The following is a 15,187-nucleotide window of genomic DNA, read 5'->3' as shown; positions in this document are numbered from 1 at the left end:
AATATGCTGTAGAGTCAGTCTGATTCCAGGCGAAATCCAACTCTGCTATTATACTGTAGCTCCCTGCGGTTTACCGCATGATATTCCTTGTCCAGTCTGAGCCCAGCAAGCCCTACTGTACAAATGGTAGTTTCTAAAAAAAGCACTAAGACCTGCCTGACATAACCGTTTCCAAATGAACGATTGCGTGGCAGCACAGTGCAATGTTGATGTGCCTCCAAGTGTTGTCTGGGAGGCTCTGTGATTCAGTCCTCTTGAGGGGGACAGACAGGAAAAGATTTCCCCATCAGTCGCCAAGCCGTCATAATTGCCAGGTGAACATTAGCTACAGTTCTGCGGGACTCTGCTTTTATAATGAGTGCAGAGGGACACGGGTCATCCACCATGCATGCTGGCCCTCATTAGGGGGAAAAGGCTATTCATATATTTGCAGAGCAAAAATAAGACTATTAGTTTGCACTGGCCAACAGCCGGCCATGAGCTAGAAATTTTTAATTGCTGTGTTTCACAGATACACTCATTGAAACAAAAGTTTTCTACAGAAGTTTTGTCTAAGTGTCTGTCTCGCATGTAAATTTTTAAAAAATGCAATTAACTCCAGAATACAGTGTGTTGTGGGATCTCACAATCCGTCTGCATTACTGTCTAGTGTTCTTGAGTTTTAAAGCCCCTGAAAACTTGGTTTCAAATCAAAGTATTTTACCATAACATTAAATATTCATGGCTGAATATGCAATAATCAAAGTAAAAAAAAGTGTCTGCTGTATGCAATGATGTAAATAAGTGCACCACTGCTAGTCTATAGCCTCTAGAATGATCATCCATTTGAAAATCTATAGGAACCCTTATTTGAACCATCATTCAAACATTCCCAATCCAGCTCAACACACGGGCTGTGTCGCTGACAGCTAAATACAAGAAAGAGGTTAAGGTCTGGGCTTGTTCTTGTCACACACCAGGAGGCTGCTGATGTGTAACATTGTGCACTAAATTGGAATATATGCAGATTAGCTCTTGCCCTAATAATGGGTGGCTTTTACATTTTGCTTCTACAAAGTTAAAGGGCATTTTAGCATCATCCCCACAAAATGTTTTTTCCACAACAAAACACCATCGTCCATCACCATCAATGCCCAGCGTCCCGCACTGAATGTAAGTGAACACTGACATCAAACTTTCATTAGTCAATAATGAAAAATACTTTTATGATCTTCTGTAACCCATTTCATAAAAATAGCCTGAGCTAAAACCTGATGGGAGGGTGGGGATGGGATTGATTTATTAATCTAATCAGACCAATGTAGGACATGAGACGCATTTGTCCCCCTCTCTGAATCAGCTAGGATAGCACTTGAGGTCAGTCTCCGGGAAGATCAGCCAATCACTTCAGACAGTCTTCTCTAATTTTCCATCTTCTTTTATAATCTCCACAATCAGAGACAGGGCAGGGAAAACTGCCTCTGCTTTGATGTTAGCTTTGATGGATTTGCTCTTCTATTTCCCCCCATAAATTTGCGACTTCCTCACTAAAAATTCTCTGTAATCTTGTTTTGCCGCTGCAGCATTGATTTTTTGAACTTAAAGCAAACAATCCTCTTCTCATGAAAGACGTGCACTATGATTTTTTTTTTCCCTGCAGAGATGAGGATTTAAAATGATCTGAAAGCATGCTGAAGCACTAACTGGCTCTCCACCATCCTTGGCGTGTAATGTGAAACCATATGGTGGATGAGCAGAGCAGCATCCCTAAACCAGTGATTCCATGGGGTACAGCAACTGGGTCAAAAATATGGAGCCTCCAAGGGACATATGAAATTGTCAGCATCTTGTGGTAATCAAAGGACATTACAGCTGTTCTTGAGATAGAGGCAGCAGCATTTAACCACCAATTGAACCCACAGTGAAGGCAAAGTAGCATCTGATCATGAGGATAATACCTCCTATCGCCACATATTCATAGATGAAAGATTATTATAGATACAGTCCTTAATGGGCACATTTACAACACAAATGAAAATATCGTTCCGGTTCAGTCTGTTGGTTTTTCTTCCCCAGCCAAAAAAACCTTATTTGCTGTCGCTGTGGTCAAAAATAGCATTCGAGCAGGAGTGTTTTTTGCAGAACAGCTCCTGGAGATTGATGATTGATTACTACACAATTACTGCTGAAAGCGGCAGGGCCCCTCCTCCTAATCACTACTTTTCGTCTCCAAATGGAGATTATCACATAGGAGAAGCTTGTTAGAGCCACTTCCTCCCTGCAAATCAATAAAAATTACTCAAGAGATTGCACGCATACATCAAAAATGTCTCGATTGAATCCCCAAGCTGGCTCTGCACATTTACAGACAGGTACTGTATATTATTGTGTGTGTGTGCGTGCCTCCTGTGGCAGTGGACCTGACCCCCACTGATATACTGGCCTTAAACCACGACTAATTAAAGCTTCTTTTCGATGCGGGCGCTCTGGAACTTCAGGTCCCCTCAACAATTAAGTGCAGGATTTCTTCTCTGGTCTCCAGTGAGAAGAAAAAGGCACAAGGCACATCCAGAGGGTTGATTATCCCCCCCTCTCTCACTCTCCCCCCTCCCCATTCTGCCTCTACCTATTATTGGATTCACTTAGTTGATGGAGCCCCTTATATTGAGCAGGGACAGACAAGCAGGCCTGCATACGATCAAGCACATTGGACCTACTTGGAGAAATCGGACAGACATTGTACAGCATGGTGTTTAAAGTCGAGGCACGAAAATGTTGAGAGCTTCTTGTCATGATGGTCTAATGGAAACAGGTTAGAGAGACAATCACATAACATGAAGGGAAGAGGTTCAATGCCTGCTGCTGTGTCCTTGAATGTTGCCGGGATAAGAGAGCCAGCAAACTAGAAATGTAAGCTTTTGTGTAAGGAATGCAACAGCAGGGTGAAAAGCAAAGAAACTATCAGTGTTTTTACATCGCCATACCTCAGATTCAACTACTAATTAAAATATTATTGCTTGTTAATATTTCAGAACATAGTATTATTATCAATAATTCCACTCAAAACATATTAATCCCATTTATTTTGTTTTCAAACATTGTCTAACCAAAATGTTCTCTTCAAAAGTATTGATATCGTTCAACGTAGCCTATTATATTTCATGTTTGTTTACATATTGTAACATAAGTTTCATGACCGGCATTTACCAAATTAGGCAGCACAAATTACAGTCACTGTCTTGTGGTGATTGCAGCTTGGCTGTGCAGTGGTTTTGCTGTCAAGCCCATGACCTCATGAACAGCACTGTCGTACTCATACAGTACCCCAAATCTGCTTCTAAATGATTTGATTGATCAGCTGGCACAAAACATACAGGTAACAGTTTACTTATAGTGTATTTAGCATTTATAAGTAAACATTTAAGAAATGGTTTATAACACACTGTAATGTAGTTGTAAAGCAGATATAAGTGTATTTTAATGACAATATATTAGAACACTTATAGAAAGCCTTCATATAGAAGGTTTCGACAAAAAAAACTGACATTTGACACTGTTGACACATATTATACATAAATAAACACTTACCTATATCACAGTGTGTTATAAATTAATGATTAAAAGTTGTGTACTGCTTATGAATGATAAATTGGGGGACTTCTTCATATTGGATTACTTCAGAATTATCTTTGTTTTTCAGTTTTAGTCATCATAATCCCTCATTATCAAACTTGAAATTATTTCAAGTCTGTCTTAAACCAATAGCCAGATGCCCAAATGAACATTGACATATGTTTTTTCTTGCTGTAATCATTCCTCCTGTTCACACTGACCAGTAGAAGATCCCTTTATAATGCACTTACAATGTAAGTGATGGAAGTCAAAATCCACAGCCGTCCTTCTGTGCAAAACTGTATTTAAAAGTTTATGAGGATAATATGAAGCTTCAGCCATCCAAATTAGTCAAATCAAGCCAGTATCTTTTAAAGTTACTGTCTTTTTTAGTGTCAAATTCCCCCTTTTTGTTACTATCTTTCCATAGCTGCGAAAGAACAAAACACTGTCTGTCGAGACTCAGAGAGACTGTAACTGTGGAAGATATCCACTTTATATGACTAACTCAGACCTTTATACCATAGGGGGAGGTGGGGGGATCTTACATTTCTCCGGTTTCTAAAGACTTTTTGAGAAAAACAATGATTTTCAAAAATGTTGACACCAGAGCATTGTTAAAATAACAGTTACATGGCTAGGAGGGACATGAGAGGTTAACTGAATAAAATGAGGGAATTACTCAGGATGCAATATAGTCCCAAGTCTCTAAAGACCACAGGATGTAATATAGTCCCAAGTCTCTAAAGACCAAAGGTATGTGTTTAAAGCTTAAAGACATAGCCACAGTTTGATCACTCCTGAGCATATATGAGCTCATGCTTTATATAGTTGTGAAGTGTACAGTCTCCATGGTGAGAGGCTCTGATTATGTTCCACCTTTGTGAGCCATGGTGAGCCACAGATAGCCACAGATAAGGCTTCCATTAGAGCTATTATTTTAAAGCATCTCACCCCTTAATGGACTCCCCCTGGCCCGGCCGCAGACCCACTATCTTATCCTCACGGGCCCAGTTAACCAGCCTGGGTTTTGATTCCTACAGGTGTGAGACTGTCTGAAACCACAGTGAGTCCCCACAGGGCCCCTGCTAAGAGTGTGGTGAGGCGCTGACGTGTTGTCAGTTCTGCAGCAACTACTATTATTACTTCTACTTGGCTACTTGGAGAGGTTTATAAGTATTGTGAATGAGAAGGAAATGAGAGAAATGGTATTCAGGAAAAGTGTGTTATTAAAAAGGTAATGCTTTTTCATGTGTCGTGTACATGCAAACTGCTTATCTGCATTTTTTTAGTATGTGCCATAAACATTTATAGTTTGTCACTTTGTTTAGAGTGACAAACTATAACTATGTGTGGGCGTTGATTGACAGCTGTGATTGATAGGTTGGCTCACCTGCTGCTCTCTCCCTGGCTCCGGGACTTGCACTGAGTCAGACTATTATCGCAATATTTTGGTAAGTTTAATATTAGTTGATTATGGCATCTGACCTGTTTGCACAATTTAACTGAAGTAGCTAATGTTAGCCGAAGTTTGCACCGCTTGGTGTTCCCAGTAAGCTAACGTTCGCTTCAGTCTGAGGTAGCGGGGCGTTTCCAGAGCATGAAAGACAACACCCCACACTCCTTATCTGGAAAGTCCTGGCTCTGAACAGAAAATATGGCGTCAACCATAAACTGCAACTCTGGGCTTTAAACCAGCTCAAATGCAAAACATATGGGTAACGTCACACTTCGCTACATCTATCTTTATATACAGTCTACAGTCTGCACGCTAAATATGAAGCAACAGCCAGCAGCCAGTTAGCTTAGCTTAGCATAAACACTGGAAACAGTAGGAAACAGCTAGCCAGGCTCCGTTCAAAGGTATCAAAATCCAGCTACAAGCACCTCTAAAGCTCACTAGTTAAAACATCCAAGAAGTGACTGCACCTGGACAAGACATTGCCACACACATGACCCCGGTATAAAACTAGTGTCGTTTTTACACTTCCGTTTTTATACAGAACAAAACAAATAAGGTATATGTTTTAGTGAGCTTTAGAGGTGCTGGTAAGCTAATTTTGTTACTGACAAAGCCAGGCTAGCTGTTTGACCCTGTTTCCAGTCTATGCTAAGCTAAGCTAGCTGGCTGCTGTTTTTAGCTTCATATTTAGCATTCAGACATGAGAGTGGTATGTGCTTATCATCTAACTCTCTGCACAGAGCGCAAATAAGCACATTTCCCAAAATGTTCTCAATCAATCAGCAGTCAGATATTAAAATGTTATGCTAATAACATTTGCTGGTTCCAGTTTCTCAAATTTGCAGATTTGTTCATTTTCATGTCTTATAGCGATGTAAATTGAATCTTGTTGAGTTTTAGACTTTTGGTCAGACAAAACAAGCAATTTGAATATGTTCCTTTAAACTATGATAATTGCTGATGGACATTTTCAGTCTTTATTCTATAAATGTCAGAACTAACATTTTGTAGAATAAACAATGCATAAATCAGTCAAAAAATAGAGAAAATAATCACTAGTGAAAATAATCATTAGTTGCAGCCCTTTGGTGTCGCAATGTTCAGAGTAGGCTATTACCTGTTCTCCATCTTCATTGCCCTCTGTTGACCTTCTAGCTCTCTTTCTTTCTGTGTCCCATTCAGGGAGAGTAATTTTGCCTCTCAGATTTGAACAAAGCCAGAGTCACCTGAAAGGTCAAGCCTTCGTTCCTTAAATGTACACAGAATAATGAGCCTTGTCAGAAGTACCTTCATCAGCTGACAATGGCAGGTACCTTTACAGATACAGCGCAAAAAAGGGAAGGAACCATGTGGCTCTTATGGCATGTTGTACGTGAGTTGTCCTCTAACAATCACCATGAAAGACAGGCTGCAATTTACCACCTTTAAAAGCCCACGCACTGAACCCTGCTAATGAGATGTACGGGGGTCTTAAAAGCTTCAATAACAAGGTTTATTGAACAATTGATGCATCGGTGTGATGTACTCCAGTCCACATTTTCATCAGCTGCTTGTCACGGAAATTAATCATTTTTATATGTTCAGTCGAAGTTTTATTTATTTATTTTTTCTACAAAAAAGGCAAAATGTACAAACAGGTAACATCACTTTGAAACCAGTACATTGAAACATTACATTCCTATTATAACACCATGCACTTTAAGCTAATGAAAAACAATAAATGTGTGTGTTTGTGTGTGTAGTATGAACGAGGTGTTTGAATTTTTGTCTGAATGCCAAGCAGGCACTTGGCAAGGATTCAGTATTCAAGCAGCATTGATATTATTTCACCATTTCGTGGGACTGATGGTGATTTCCAAAACACACCGCAATTTTAAAAACCCAAGGTAAGCACTGGCTTTTATTACCACAATTCCAAATATACTGTAACACAGAAATACCTTGCGACCTTTCTACCATTCAATGTCTTTCTCTCCGGGGAGTGTTCAAGTTTTACAGCATCTTAGAAAAATAATTGGTTCTGTATGTACAACAACAACAACAACAAAGGTGATAGAAACATGTTAACAGTATTATATACAATAACATTTCTTGCCAGATCCAGGTCAACAATGTAGTGAAAAGTACCTGTCACATTTGCTGGAGTGAATACTGATATATTGAATACTGACTTGATGAACTATTAACAGATAACTGAATGTTTGATAAAGCATTAATATGACAGTGACCTATTCATGAAATATGTTAATATCAATATGTTGTAGTTTTGTTTTTTTATATATGGAATGAAAAAAAGACTTAACATTCCTCTTTTTCAACAACAAAATTGTCTAAAAACCGATAAACAAAATACAAAACAACATTCTAAAGGCACACACAACTATTCGGCCCCAAGACATGATTTCAAAGAAGAGGGCAATGTCTTAGTAGAAAGGATCTGAAATCTTGTAGAATCTGACAAAGGTGATGTGTTTTTATTAATGACACTCTCAGATAGCCGTGATACAGTAAGTTGTCATTTTCATGAATTATATTATGATTACTTGCTACTTATTTTCCCGCAGCCACTTCCCCTCTTTTTTTCCCCAACAGCCTGTTTTAAACTTCCGTATAGTATGTAATCTGTAGATCCAGAGAGCTGCCTCAAATTTTCAAATCTGTACGTTATATTTCCTGTCTCACTAATACAGAACACTGTCATTAAGTTTTTCTTTTCTTTTTAAAAGGGCAGGATGTTATAGCTGCTCTTGACTTTTATTCATTGCAATCTTTTGCTTATCATTGTTCTCCCAACATCTCAAAGTCCTTAACAACTAGAGTAATTAGCTTATCTGTTAATATATTGTCCAATAATTATCAAGAAATTGCAGTACAGAAATTCCAAAGATGCTATATGCTTTAAGTAATTTAGAAACAGCATTGCCATTATATAGTTTGTCTACTAGAGAGTGCTGACATGTTGTATTTTTCAACTGTAAAATATCGCACTCACCACATATCTTATTCACGATTCTTTACTAATCAAATTTAAGGGATCCTGAATTAAAATATTTAGTAAAACTGGAATAAAATTGTATTTTTGCCAAGAAATCAGTATATACTTTATATCCTTGGTGTTTGACTTGACTTATCTGGTCAATTTAATCAAAGGATAAATTAAAATTCTATCTATTTTTCTGCGGTGACACTCCCCCCTTAGCGCCCTCCAGGGGGCGTACATTTTTGGTAGCAACTGACAATGTTGGCATTGGTACAACATCTGTGTGGGCGGGCACTAAAAATACTACACAGTTAACCTGCTGGGAGCCAATGTTGTTTGCTGTTGAAAATGCTGTAACCCACAGAAGTTTACAGTGCGTCTCCTAGCAACACTGGCCCTCAAATGTCAGTCAGCCGCTGTCATGGGAAACACCCACCCAGAGGCTTTAAGCTTAGACTCTCACTTTCCACAAATATGTCCAAAAACTGTTTCATCCGCTTTTGAAAAACAGGAAAATGTGCACAAGTTGCTGCAGTATCATTAGAGTTTATAGTTCCTTACAACAAAAGTGAGGAAAATTCATATTTCAGTTCGACTTTAAAACCAAATCAGCTGATATATCATTATCAGATAGATACAGTATCTGCCTTCAATATCCAGTACTGGTTGGGCTCTATTAACAACATCACCTTCCTCTTATTTTAATGTAAATCAAACACAGATATGGAAAACGGATGAGCAGCAAACCATCTTGTTTTAAGATTGTACCTAAACACCAATGCACTGCATGTACACAGCACAAGGAAGGTCATTTACAGCGCAGACCATCGCAGAGACGTGCCTTGAAATATTCTTGTCATAGATGCTCTTCTGTTTAATCGTTTGTCCAGCAGCTAAGCAGCAGTCTGAGAAGCACAGTGGATGCATGGCTAGCAGCTGGCCTGCACAGTGTGAGTGGTTTGATATCAGTGTCCTCCATGTACACAATCAGACCTCACACATCGTTCTTACTGTGTGGACGTGACGAGATCCCCGATGCTACAGCTCGTCACGTCGCCTGAACGGCAGGTGCAGCTTCTCTCAACTCTGAAGTGAGCTGTAAAAGTAGACGCCTCCGTAATGGATCTCTGTATACGCTGGCCAGGCTGTTAGAGAAAGAGGCGATGTGCGTGGTAAGAGCCACCTGGTGAAGGTGTGGAGAGCCTGGACTGGTTAATATGCGGACGGAGTGGCAGAAAGGGAGGTTGGGGGGGTGGGGTTGTGAGGTGAGGGATCAGACGCTCAGGGTCATGTTACGGAGCAGCCACTGCTGAGAGCGGCTGCCACTGCAGTCTCTCAGGGTGGGGACCATCTTGTCTTCCTCGGACGGCATGTCTAAACACTGGTTGCTGTTCACATGCAGCAGGGTGAGCCGCTGGAGAGAGAAGGAAGCAGACGAGACGATTACACAGATGCAAATATGTACAAATCAATGTACAAGCATGACACAAATACAAGTTAAAATATGATTTTGTGTTTGAAAACTCTATAATAACTATATACATTCCCTCAGCCTGCCTCATCGACTGCACTTCAACTCTTGTCTAGAGAAAGTTGAGTCCACCTGGATGACTGAGATGAACCTTCACACACACTTCAACTATTGATTTCCCACATCTCACAGCAAACCTTTTTTCGACCCAGTAAATGCCCCGAGTTTGTTACACTCAGAAACTGTAGCTGGAGCAAGCAAAAACAACAGAGAGCATCAAGAGAGCAGGATGTTCTAGTCGAGAAAAGGTGAGATTCCTGCCCCCTTACAACAAAACATACATCGTGTCCGCTCTGTGAATTTGAGGCTCTTGTGGGCGGAGAAGTTGTTTGTCTTTGCCACTTCATGGGAAGGATTTCTCTGTGAATTACTGTTGAGTGTCAGTGTAAAATGTCAGAGTCTACAAATAACTATGTTCTCTGCTTCTGCAGAATTGAAACCAAATGTTTATGTTTGCTACTGCACTGAATAATATTTTGGGCATTTTTGTTAATCAGATGAGTTGCTGTAATGTTCAATACCGTTGATGATCAGCACCCCGGTCTGCAGCTTTCTGTTGCTTTCAGCTTAATGTTTTGGCTTGCAAACCGATTGACAGAGTGATTTTAGGCTCCCTGCCCAGCATGAAAAAGTGGGGAGACAAAGTAAACAACTTTCATGAAAAAGTCGAATATCTGGCAAGCCAAAGAGATATTTTTTTTCTCAGGAGTTGGCGGGCCAAATCAGGAATAAAATGACTGAAAATATTAGATATCTAGGTGGTGTCAGGAGACTTTGCTGAATCTCTAAGTAGGAAAAAGTTTGCCCACACATTTTCCATAAGAGCTTAGATATCTTAAACAGACCACACAGACATTAGATCTAGATGAAGAAATACAGATTTGTTACACCTTTCCCCAAAGAGACTCTCATTAATTTTGCAGTTTATTAAAATGACTTTGTGACCAGATGTGTATTTTATTGCTGTGACATAAAAAACTTAAGTTAAACTGATACAATAAGTGACAATAATGCTGCTGCTCCTGCTTCTTACTAATTACCACATCACTATTACTGCCACTTGTTTAAACCTAACACAACATCATGCAATCTATACACTTTATATTTATTATAGCAACACTTCACAGTGGCTTTGAGCTGACCTGTGTACAGCAGCAAAACTACACCTAAATGCTAATATTTGAAGAAACTGGCAAAACAGAAATGATGAGTGGTTACTTGATGATACAGTACTCATTTGACCAAGCTCAAATATCAAAGTAAGATATCAATCAAGCACTGAAGTGTACCAGTTTATGTTTAAAAATGACTGAACTATGATTAGCTACTGCGTTTTATTGATTTTTTTTTTTTTGCAGTAAAAGGATTTGAAGCAAAATAATTTTCTTGTTGGATGCACATTAAATACACGCATGAAGAAAATACATACAGCACATGTCATTCCTGTGAAGCAAGAGCAAATACTTTGTTGGGTGAGATAATTTTTTGCTTCACTACTCTACATCTATTAAAGAGCGCTGAGAAGGAAAAACGAGTCCACAATAGGCCTTTTTTTCCCCACAGAAGACATTTTGACATGTCACAGTAGGAAAAGCAATGATTGTAAATAATAAAATGAATAATAGCTTTCATTTAGCTGCTTCAGTTTCAGGGTCCTGATATTGTGCATGCTGGCTCGCTGTCACACTGTCAAGGCTTACTGAGACTCTTCAATAGAGCAGAGCCGTCATTGACGTTATTAGTAACACCTGTGCTTTTCCTACTATGACAAGTCAAAACATCTGCTGTGAAAATGTCCTATTATTGATGAGGCCCTATCAAAATGTGAAATGATTAATTTTCAGTCAAGGGATACATCAATCTATCATGTGATAATAACTGTTTCAGCCATATGTTTGATGATTAATAAACATGGGTTTAACTGTCACAGATCATGGGAGTCATTTTTATTCCATAAATGGTTCTGTCCTCAAACATCCTCATTATTTTTGGAGTTTACTCTGCAGTAGCATACTGTGTCCTCACAACAATATGACCTTGAATGTATCTCCTGCTCCACTCAACATATTGTCCCCTCTTCGCTGTCAGTCCTATCTGTGTACAGCTCTGTCACATGGAAGTGCCAGAAGTGCTTTTAAAATGTCCAGACACAAAAAAAACACACACACCTGTTGTGATGAGCTGAATTTAAACACTGCATGAGCATGTACAACAAAAATCTGTGGCTATCTGCCACATATACTCTAAAGACCACCCGCTAACAACTGGAGGAAAGCTCTCAATGGCCTTGATTGACCATTTATGTTCATTCCCTCAGAAGTAACACGTTTCCGCAATTTCATTCCTCCCTTGAGTTGCTTTTCTTGGCCTAATGATCACATGCAGTGAAGTGGAGGACTTGCAGTGCCTCTGCTGAGGAAAACAATGCCATGACAGAAATTGGAAAAATTATGTTAAATATAAAATGATGTTTATGTTAGGTGCTACTAAGACATCATGTAGCTCTGTCTGTAAACGTAAAGATGTTCAAAAGAAAACCTGCTTCAGAGTTCTGCAGCCTGTTATCTTGGAAGCGATTTTCATGCTAAACAGCACAGCACACATGAAAGAAAATACATGTTAACAACTACAAACCACAATTTACTTCACATGTGGCACTAAAACATGTGCATTGGCATGATTTTTTTTATCCTGTGGTCAAGGGATAATTCTTCATTAAAAGGAGATTGTGCTTTGACTGTTGACAGAGGATATTCAGACTAATGAGCACACAGAGACGCTCAGGCCATGTTTGATCTTAAGCTATAAAACACAAGGACCTGACATTCTCTGCCTAGATACAAAGAAGTGCATGCACGCGCACACACACACACACACACACACACCTTTCCTGAAGTGCACAGACCACCCTACAGGGCACATTTGTTCAAACAGAGCAAGAACAAAGAGAGCAGGCAGCGTACGACCTTACACACCTGCCAAAAAACTAAAGAAAAGAACAATAAGGTAGCTCAACACAAGAGACATTTGACTTTTCTTGCTTTATTAAAAAAATAACTCCTTTTTCACCAGCAGCTACAACTTAGGTAGTGCTTCTGTATAGTTCTCCTTCCTCTGTGTTAAGGGTAAGTAAAGAAAATCCAAAATTTCATTTAATCTAGACCGTTAAAGAAATAAGGTGATGGTTTAAAATAAATTTTTGTAGAATGTGCAAATGAGAAGCAGTAAAATCAACAAATACTTTTCTTTAAAAGGTATATTCATGCAAAGAGCTTCTCTGAACGGGTGTGGACCAAATCTATAAATCCTAAGAACCCAGCTTTGGCAATAATGAGAACAATATTTTTTCTTTCATTCAAAGATCCAAACCCACTCTAGTGGCAGAGATGATAGAAGAGGAGTATAACGGCGGAGTGTAGAAAAACCGTTCCACATTTTATGAAAATACTAGAAATGTGGAGGTCCTGTCCTTTGCTCATAATTATTTCATGCCTCCTTTGAGGCAGAGAAAACTCCCATCTCAGCCTCCCTGCAAACCAACCAGTGTCTCCAGAGCAAGTCGTTGAGTGTATGCACAGCTGAGACCAGCTAATTAAATGAAGACGGTTTCTAACCATAAGCCCTGGTTGAGGAACATTATCCTCCCTGTCACCAGGCAGCACACTGGACTCGCTGAAAGGCACAGACTTCCCTTTCAACGTGTGCTTGTGATGACTCTAGGAGGGGATCTGGAGGGCTGAGCCGCTTTGTGGGGAATATAAAAACAGCAGATTCCTTTTGTCTCAGGAAAGAGTCAGGCAACAGTCTCATTTGCTCTAATGGTGCCCTACACTAGTGTATATGCTCTCATCTTGTGCTGGCTATGCCACAAGGAACTCTGAATGTGAAACAGCAAATCAGGCCATCTAACAGCAGGTCACTTCACTGCCGCAATTCTGACACACACCAGCGCCTTCTTACCCAATTTACCCTGCTTGGACACAAAAACTCTGGCATGCTACAGTGAAATTGATCGTTAGCTTTTTGAAAGATACAACAGTACAGGACTCAGAGGTGCAAACTCCAGATAACTCAGCAGAACAGAATTGGCCGCACAGAAAATGAATAACTTGAAGCGGACAGAAATGCTGAGCCAAAAAAAAAACAGTCTTTACAAAAGTATGTAAATAAGCAGGCAGAATGGTGAAAAGCACTGATGATTGGGATTCATTTGTGCTACAATATGTACATGGCACACAGTGTACACAGCTGCTTCAGGCCAATGAGAGAGTGGCGTGAGAGGCCAGGTTCACAAAAGGTGGGTTCACAATGAATGATCACTTCAAAAGAACTTGTAAACAATGGCAAGCCCATTTCAATCAGCCATGCACGTAGATAATAAGCTAAAAATAAACACGTTCTCCTCCATCTCAGGCATCACTCGCCATTCCCTGGCGGATCAGAGCACAGCCAGTGGATTTTCACATCAAAATACAATATTTATAGTTAGAAAACAAATGCCAAATGAGATCTAATTCAGCATGAAGACTGGCTAAAGGTCTTGCTGATAGCATCCTATACACAGAGCCATCTTGATGGGACATCTGTCATTGCTTGATGTGCCTCTGCTCTGGTCTTCATGCCTTCTTCCTGAAAGGTCACCAGTAAAAGCTACTTAATGCTTCCTGAAACGATTTGGACGCACATTATGAATAAGACCTGAAAGATCAACATCATGACAACACACTCTGCATTTATCTGTTCTCACTGACAAACACAAGAAAATAAAAAAAACAACTCGAGAAACACAGACCACAATCAGCTACAAAAGGAGCCTATTAAAGCCCCAACAGATCGAACTAATCTACTTCAAGTTCTAACAACTACATCACTACAGAGCAGCTCAAATGTCCACCAGCTTCTACTTTAATCCTAATTTGTACTAACCTGCTCACCTCAGGCCCTATAGCCCTCCAGAGCGCACGGGAGCTTAGAGAAAATAATCAGTGGGACTGTAGTAAAGGTGTCTAGCGACCTCCAGGCGCGTGTAGTTGTGGAGGATCCAGGCCTGAATGGGACTGTTGTTACAATACTCCACAGTGGGGCCGTAGGTGCCGTCCTCGAGGCGGCTGATGGTCAGACATGATTGGGTGATGATGTGGAGAAAGGTGTGCTTCTGCGGCAACCCGGGAGTGAAAGGGACAGATGGCAGTGAAGGTAAGTCCGAGAGTGGAGAGAATTGATCCATAAAAACTGTGTTGTTTATTTGATTATGAATCGAACAGCTGACCTTTAAATAAAGTCTGACAATTCTGCTGTGTTAACATGAAATATTTTAGACATTCAAGGCTTAAAAAAAAGAATGTTTTCTTAAATTTTGGCAGCTGATCTTTCTTTTAGCAATAAAAAAAAGCTGTTGTCTAACTTCACAGTCCAGGTATCATCGGATAGTTCGTAATTCATTTAGCTTCGTCTTCACCATAGCAACGGTCGCTGAGGATCATGGGTAGGCTAACGTAGCCGCTTCCGCTACCGTACAAAACTGACAAAAAATACTTGATTTCTAAACCAAAATTGCACGGTCTTTTGAATTTGGTTTTCTGGATTTTCGTTGGGAAACAAAAAAAGTAATAGATCACGTGAT

General features: G+C 39.8%; 1 protein-coding gene across 5 annotated transcripts in view; it reads right to left on the bottom strand.

Moving 5' to 3' along the window:
- Positions 1 to 6,639: 6,639 nt before the first annotated feature.
- The window catches only part of galnt13 (UDP-N-acetyl-alpha-D-galactosamine:polypeptide N-acetylgalactosaminyltransferase 13), a 37,328-nt gene continuing 28,780 nt past the window's right edge, over positions 6,640 to 15,187 (bottom strand). The window contains exons 12-13 of one of the 5 annotated variants that reach the window (XM_042425742.1): positions 14,491 to 14,719; positions 9,362 to 9,447 (exon numbers count right to left, since the gene is read on the bottom strand). In XM_042425742.1, coding sequence (XP_042281676.1) covers positions 14,534 to 14,719 — 186 coding nt within the window. In that variant the 3' untranslated portion in view covers positions 9,362 to 9,447; positions 14,491 to 14,533. Of the gene's footprint in view, positions 9,448 to 11,209; positions 14,194 to 14,490; positions 14,720 to 15,187 lie in introns of those variants that run through there. The other 4 variants (XM_042425743.1, XM_042425744.1, XM_042425745.1 and 1 more) reach the window with 4 other exon arrangements.

Source organism: Thunnus maccoyii, chromosome 11 (genome assembly GCF_910596095.1).
Source record: "Thunnus maccoyii chromosome 11, fThuMac1.1, whole genome shotgun sequence".
Taxonomy (NCBI): Eukaryota; Metazoa; Chordata; class Actinopteri; order Scombriformes; family Scombridae; genus Thunnus; species Thunnus maccoyii.
Note: the sequence above shows the minus strand (reverse complement) of the source record. Positions and strands in the feature narration are given on the sequence as shown.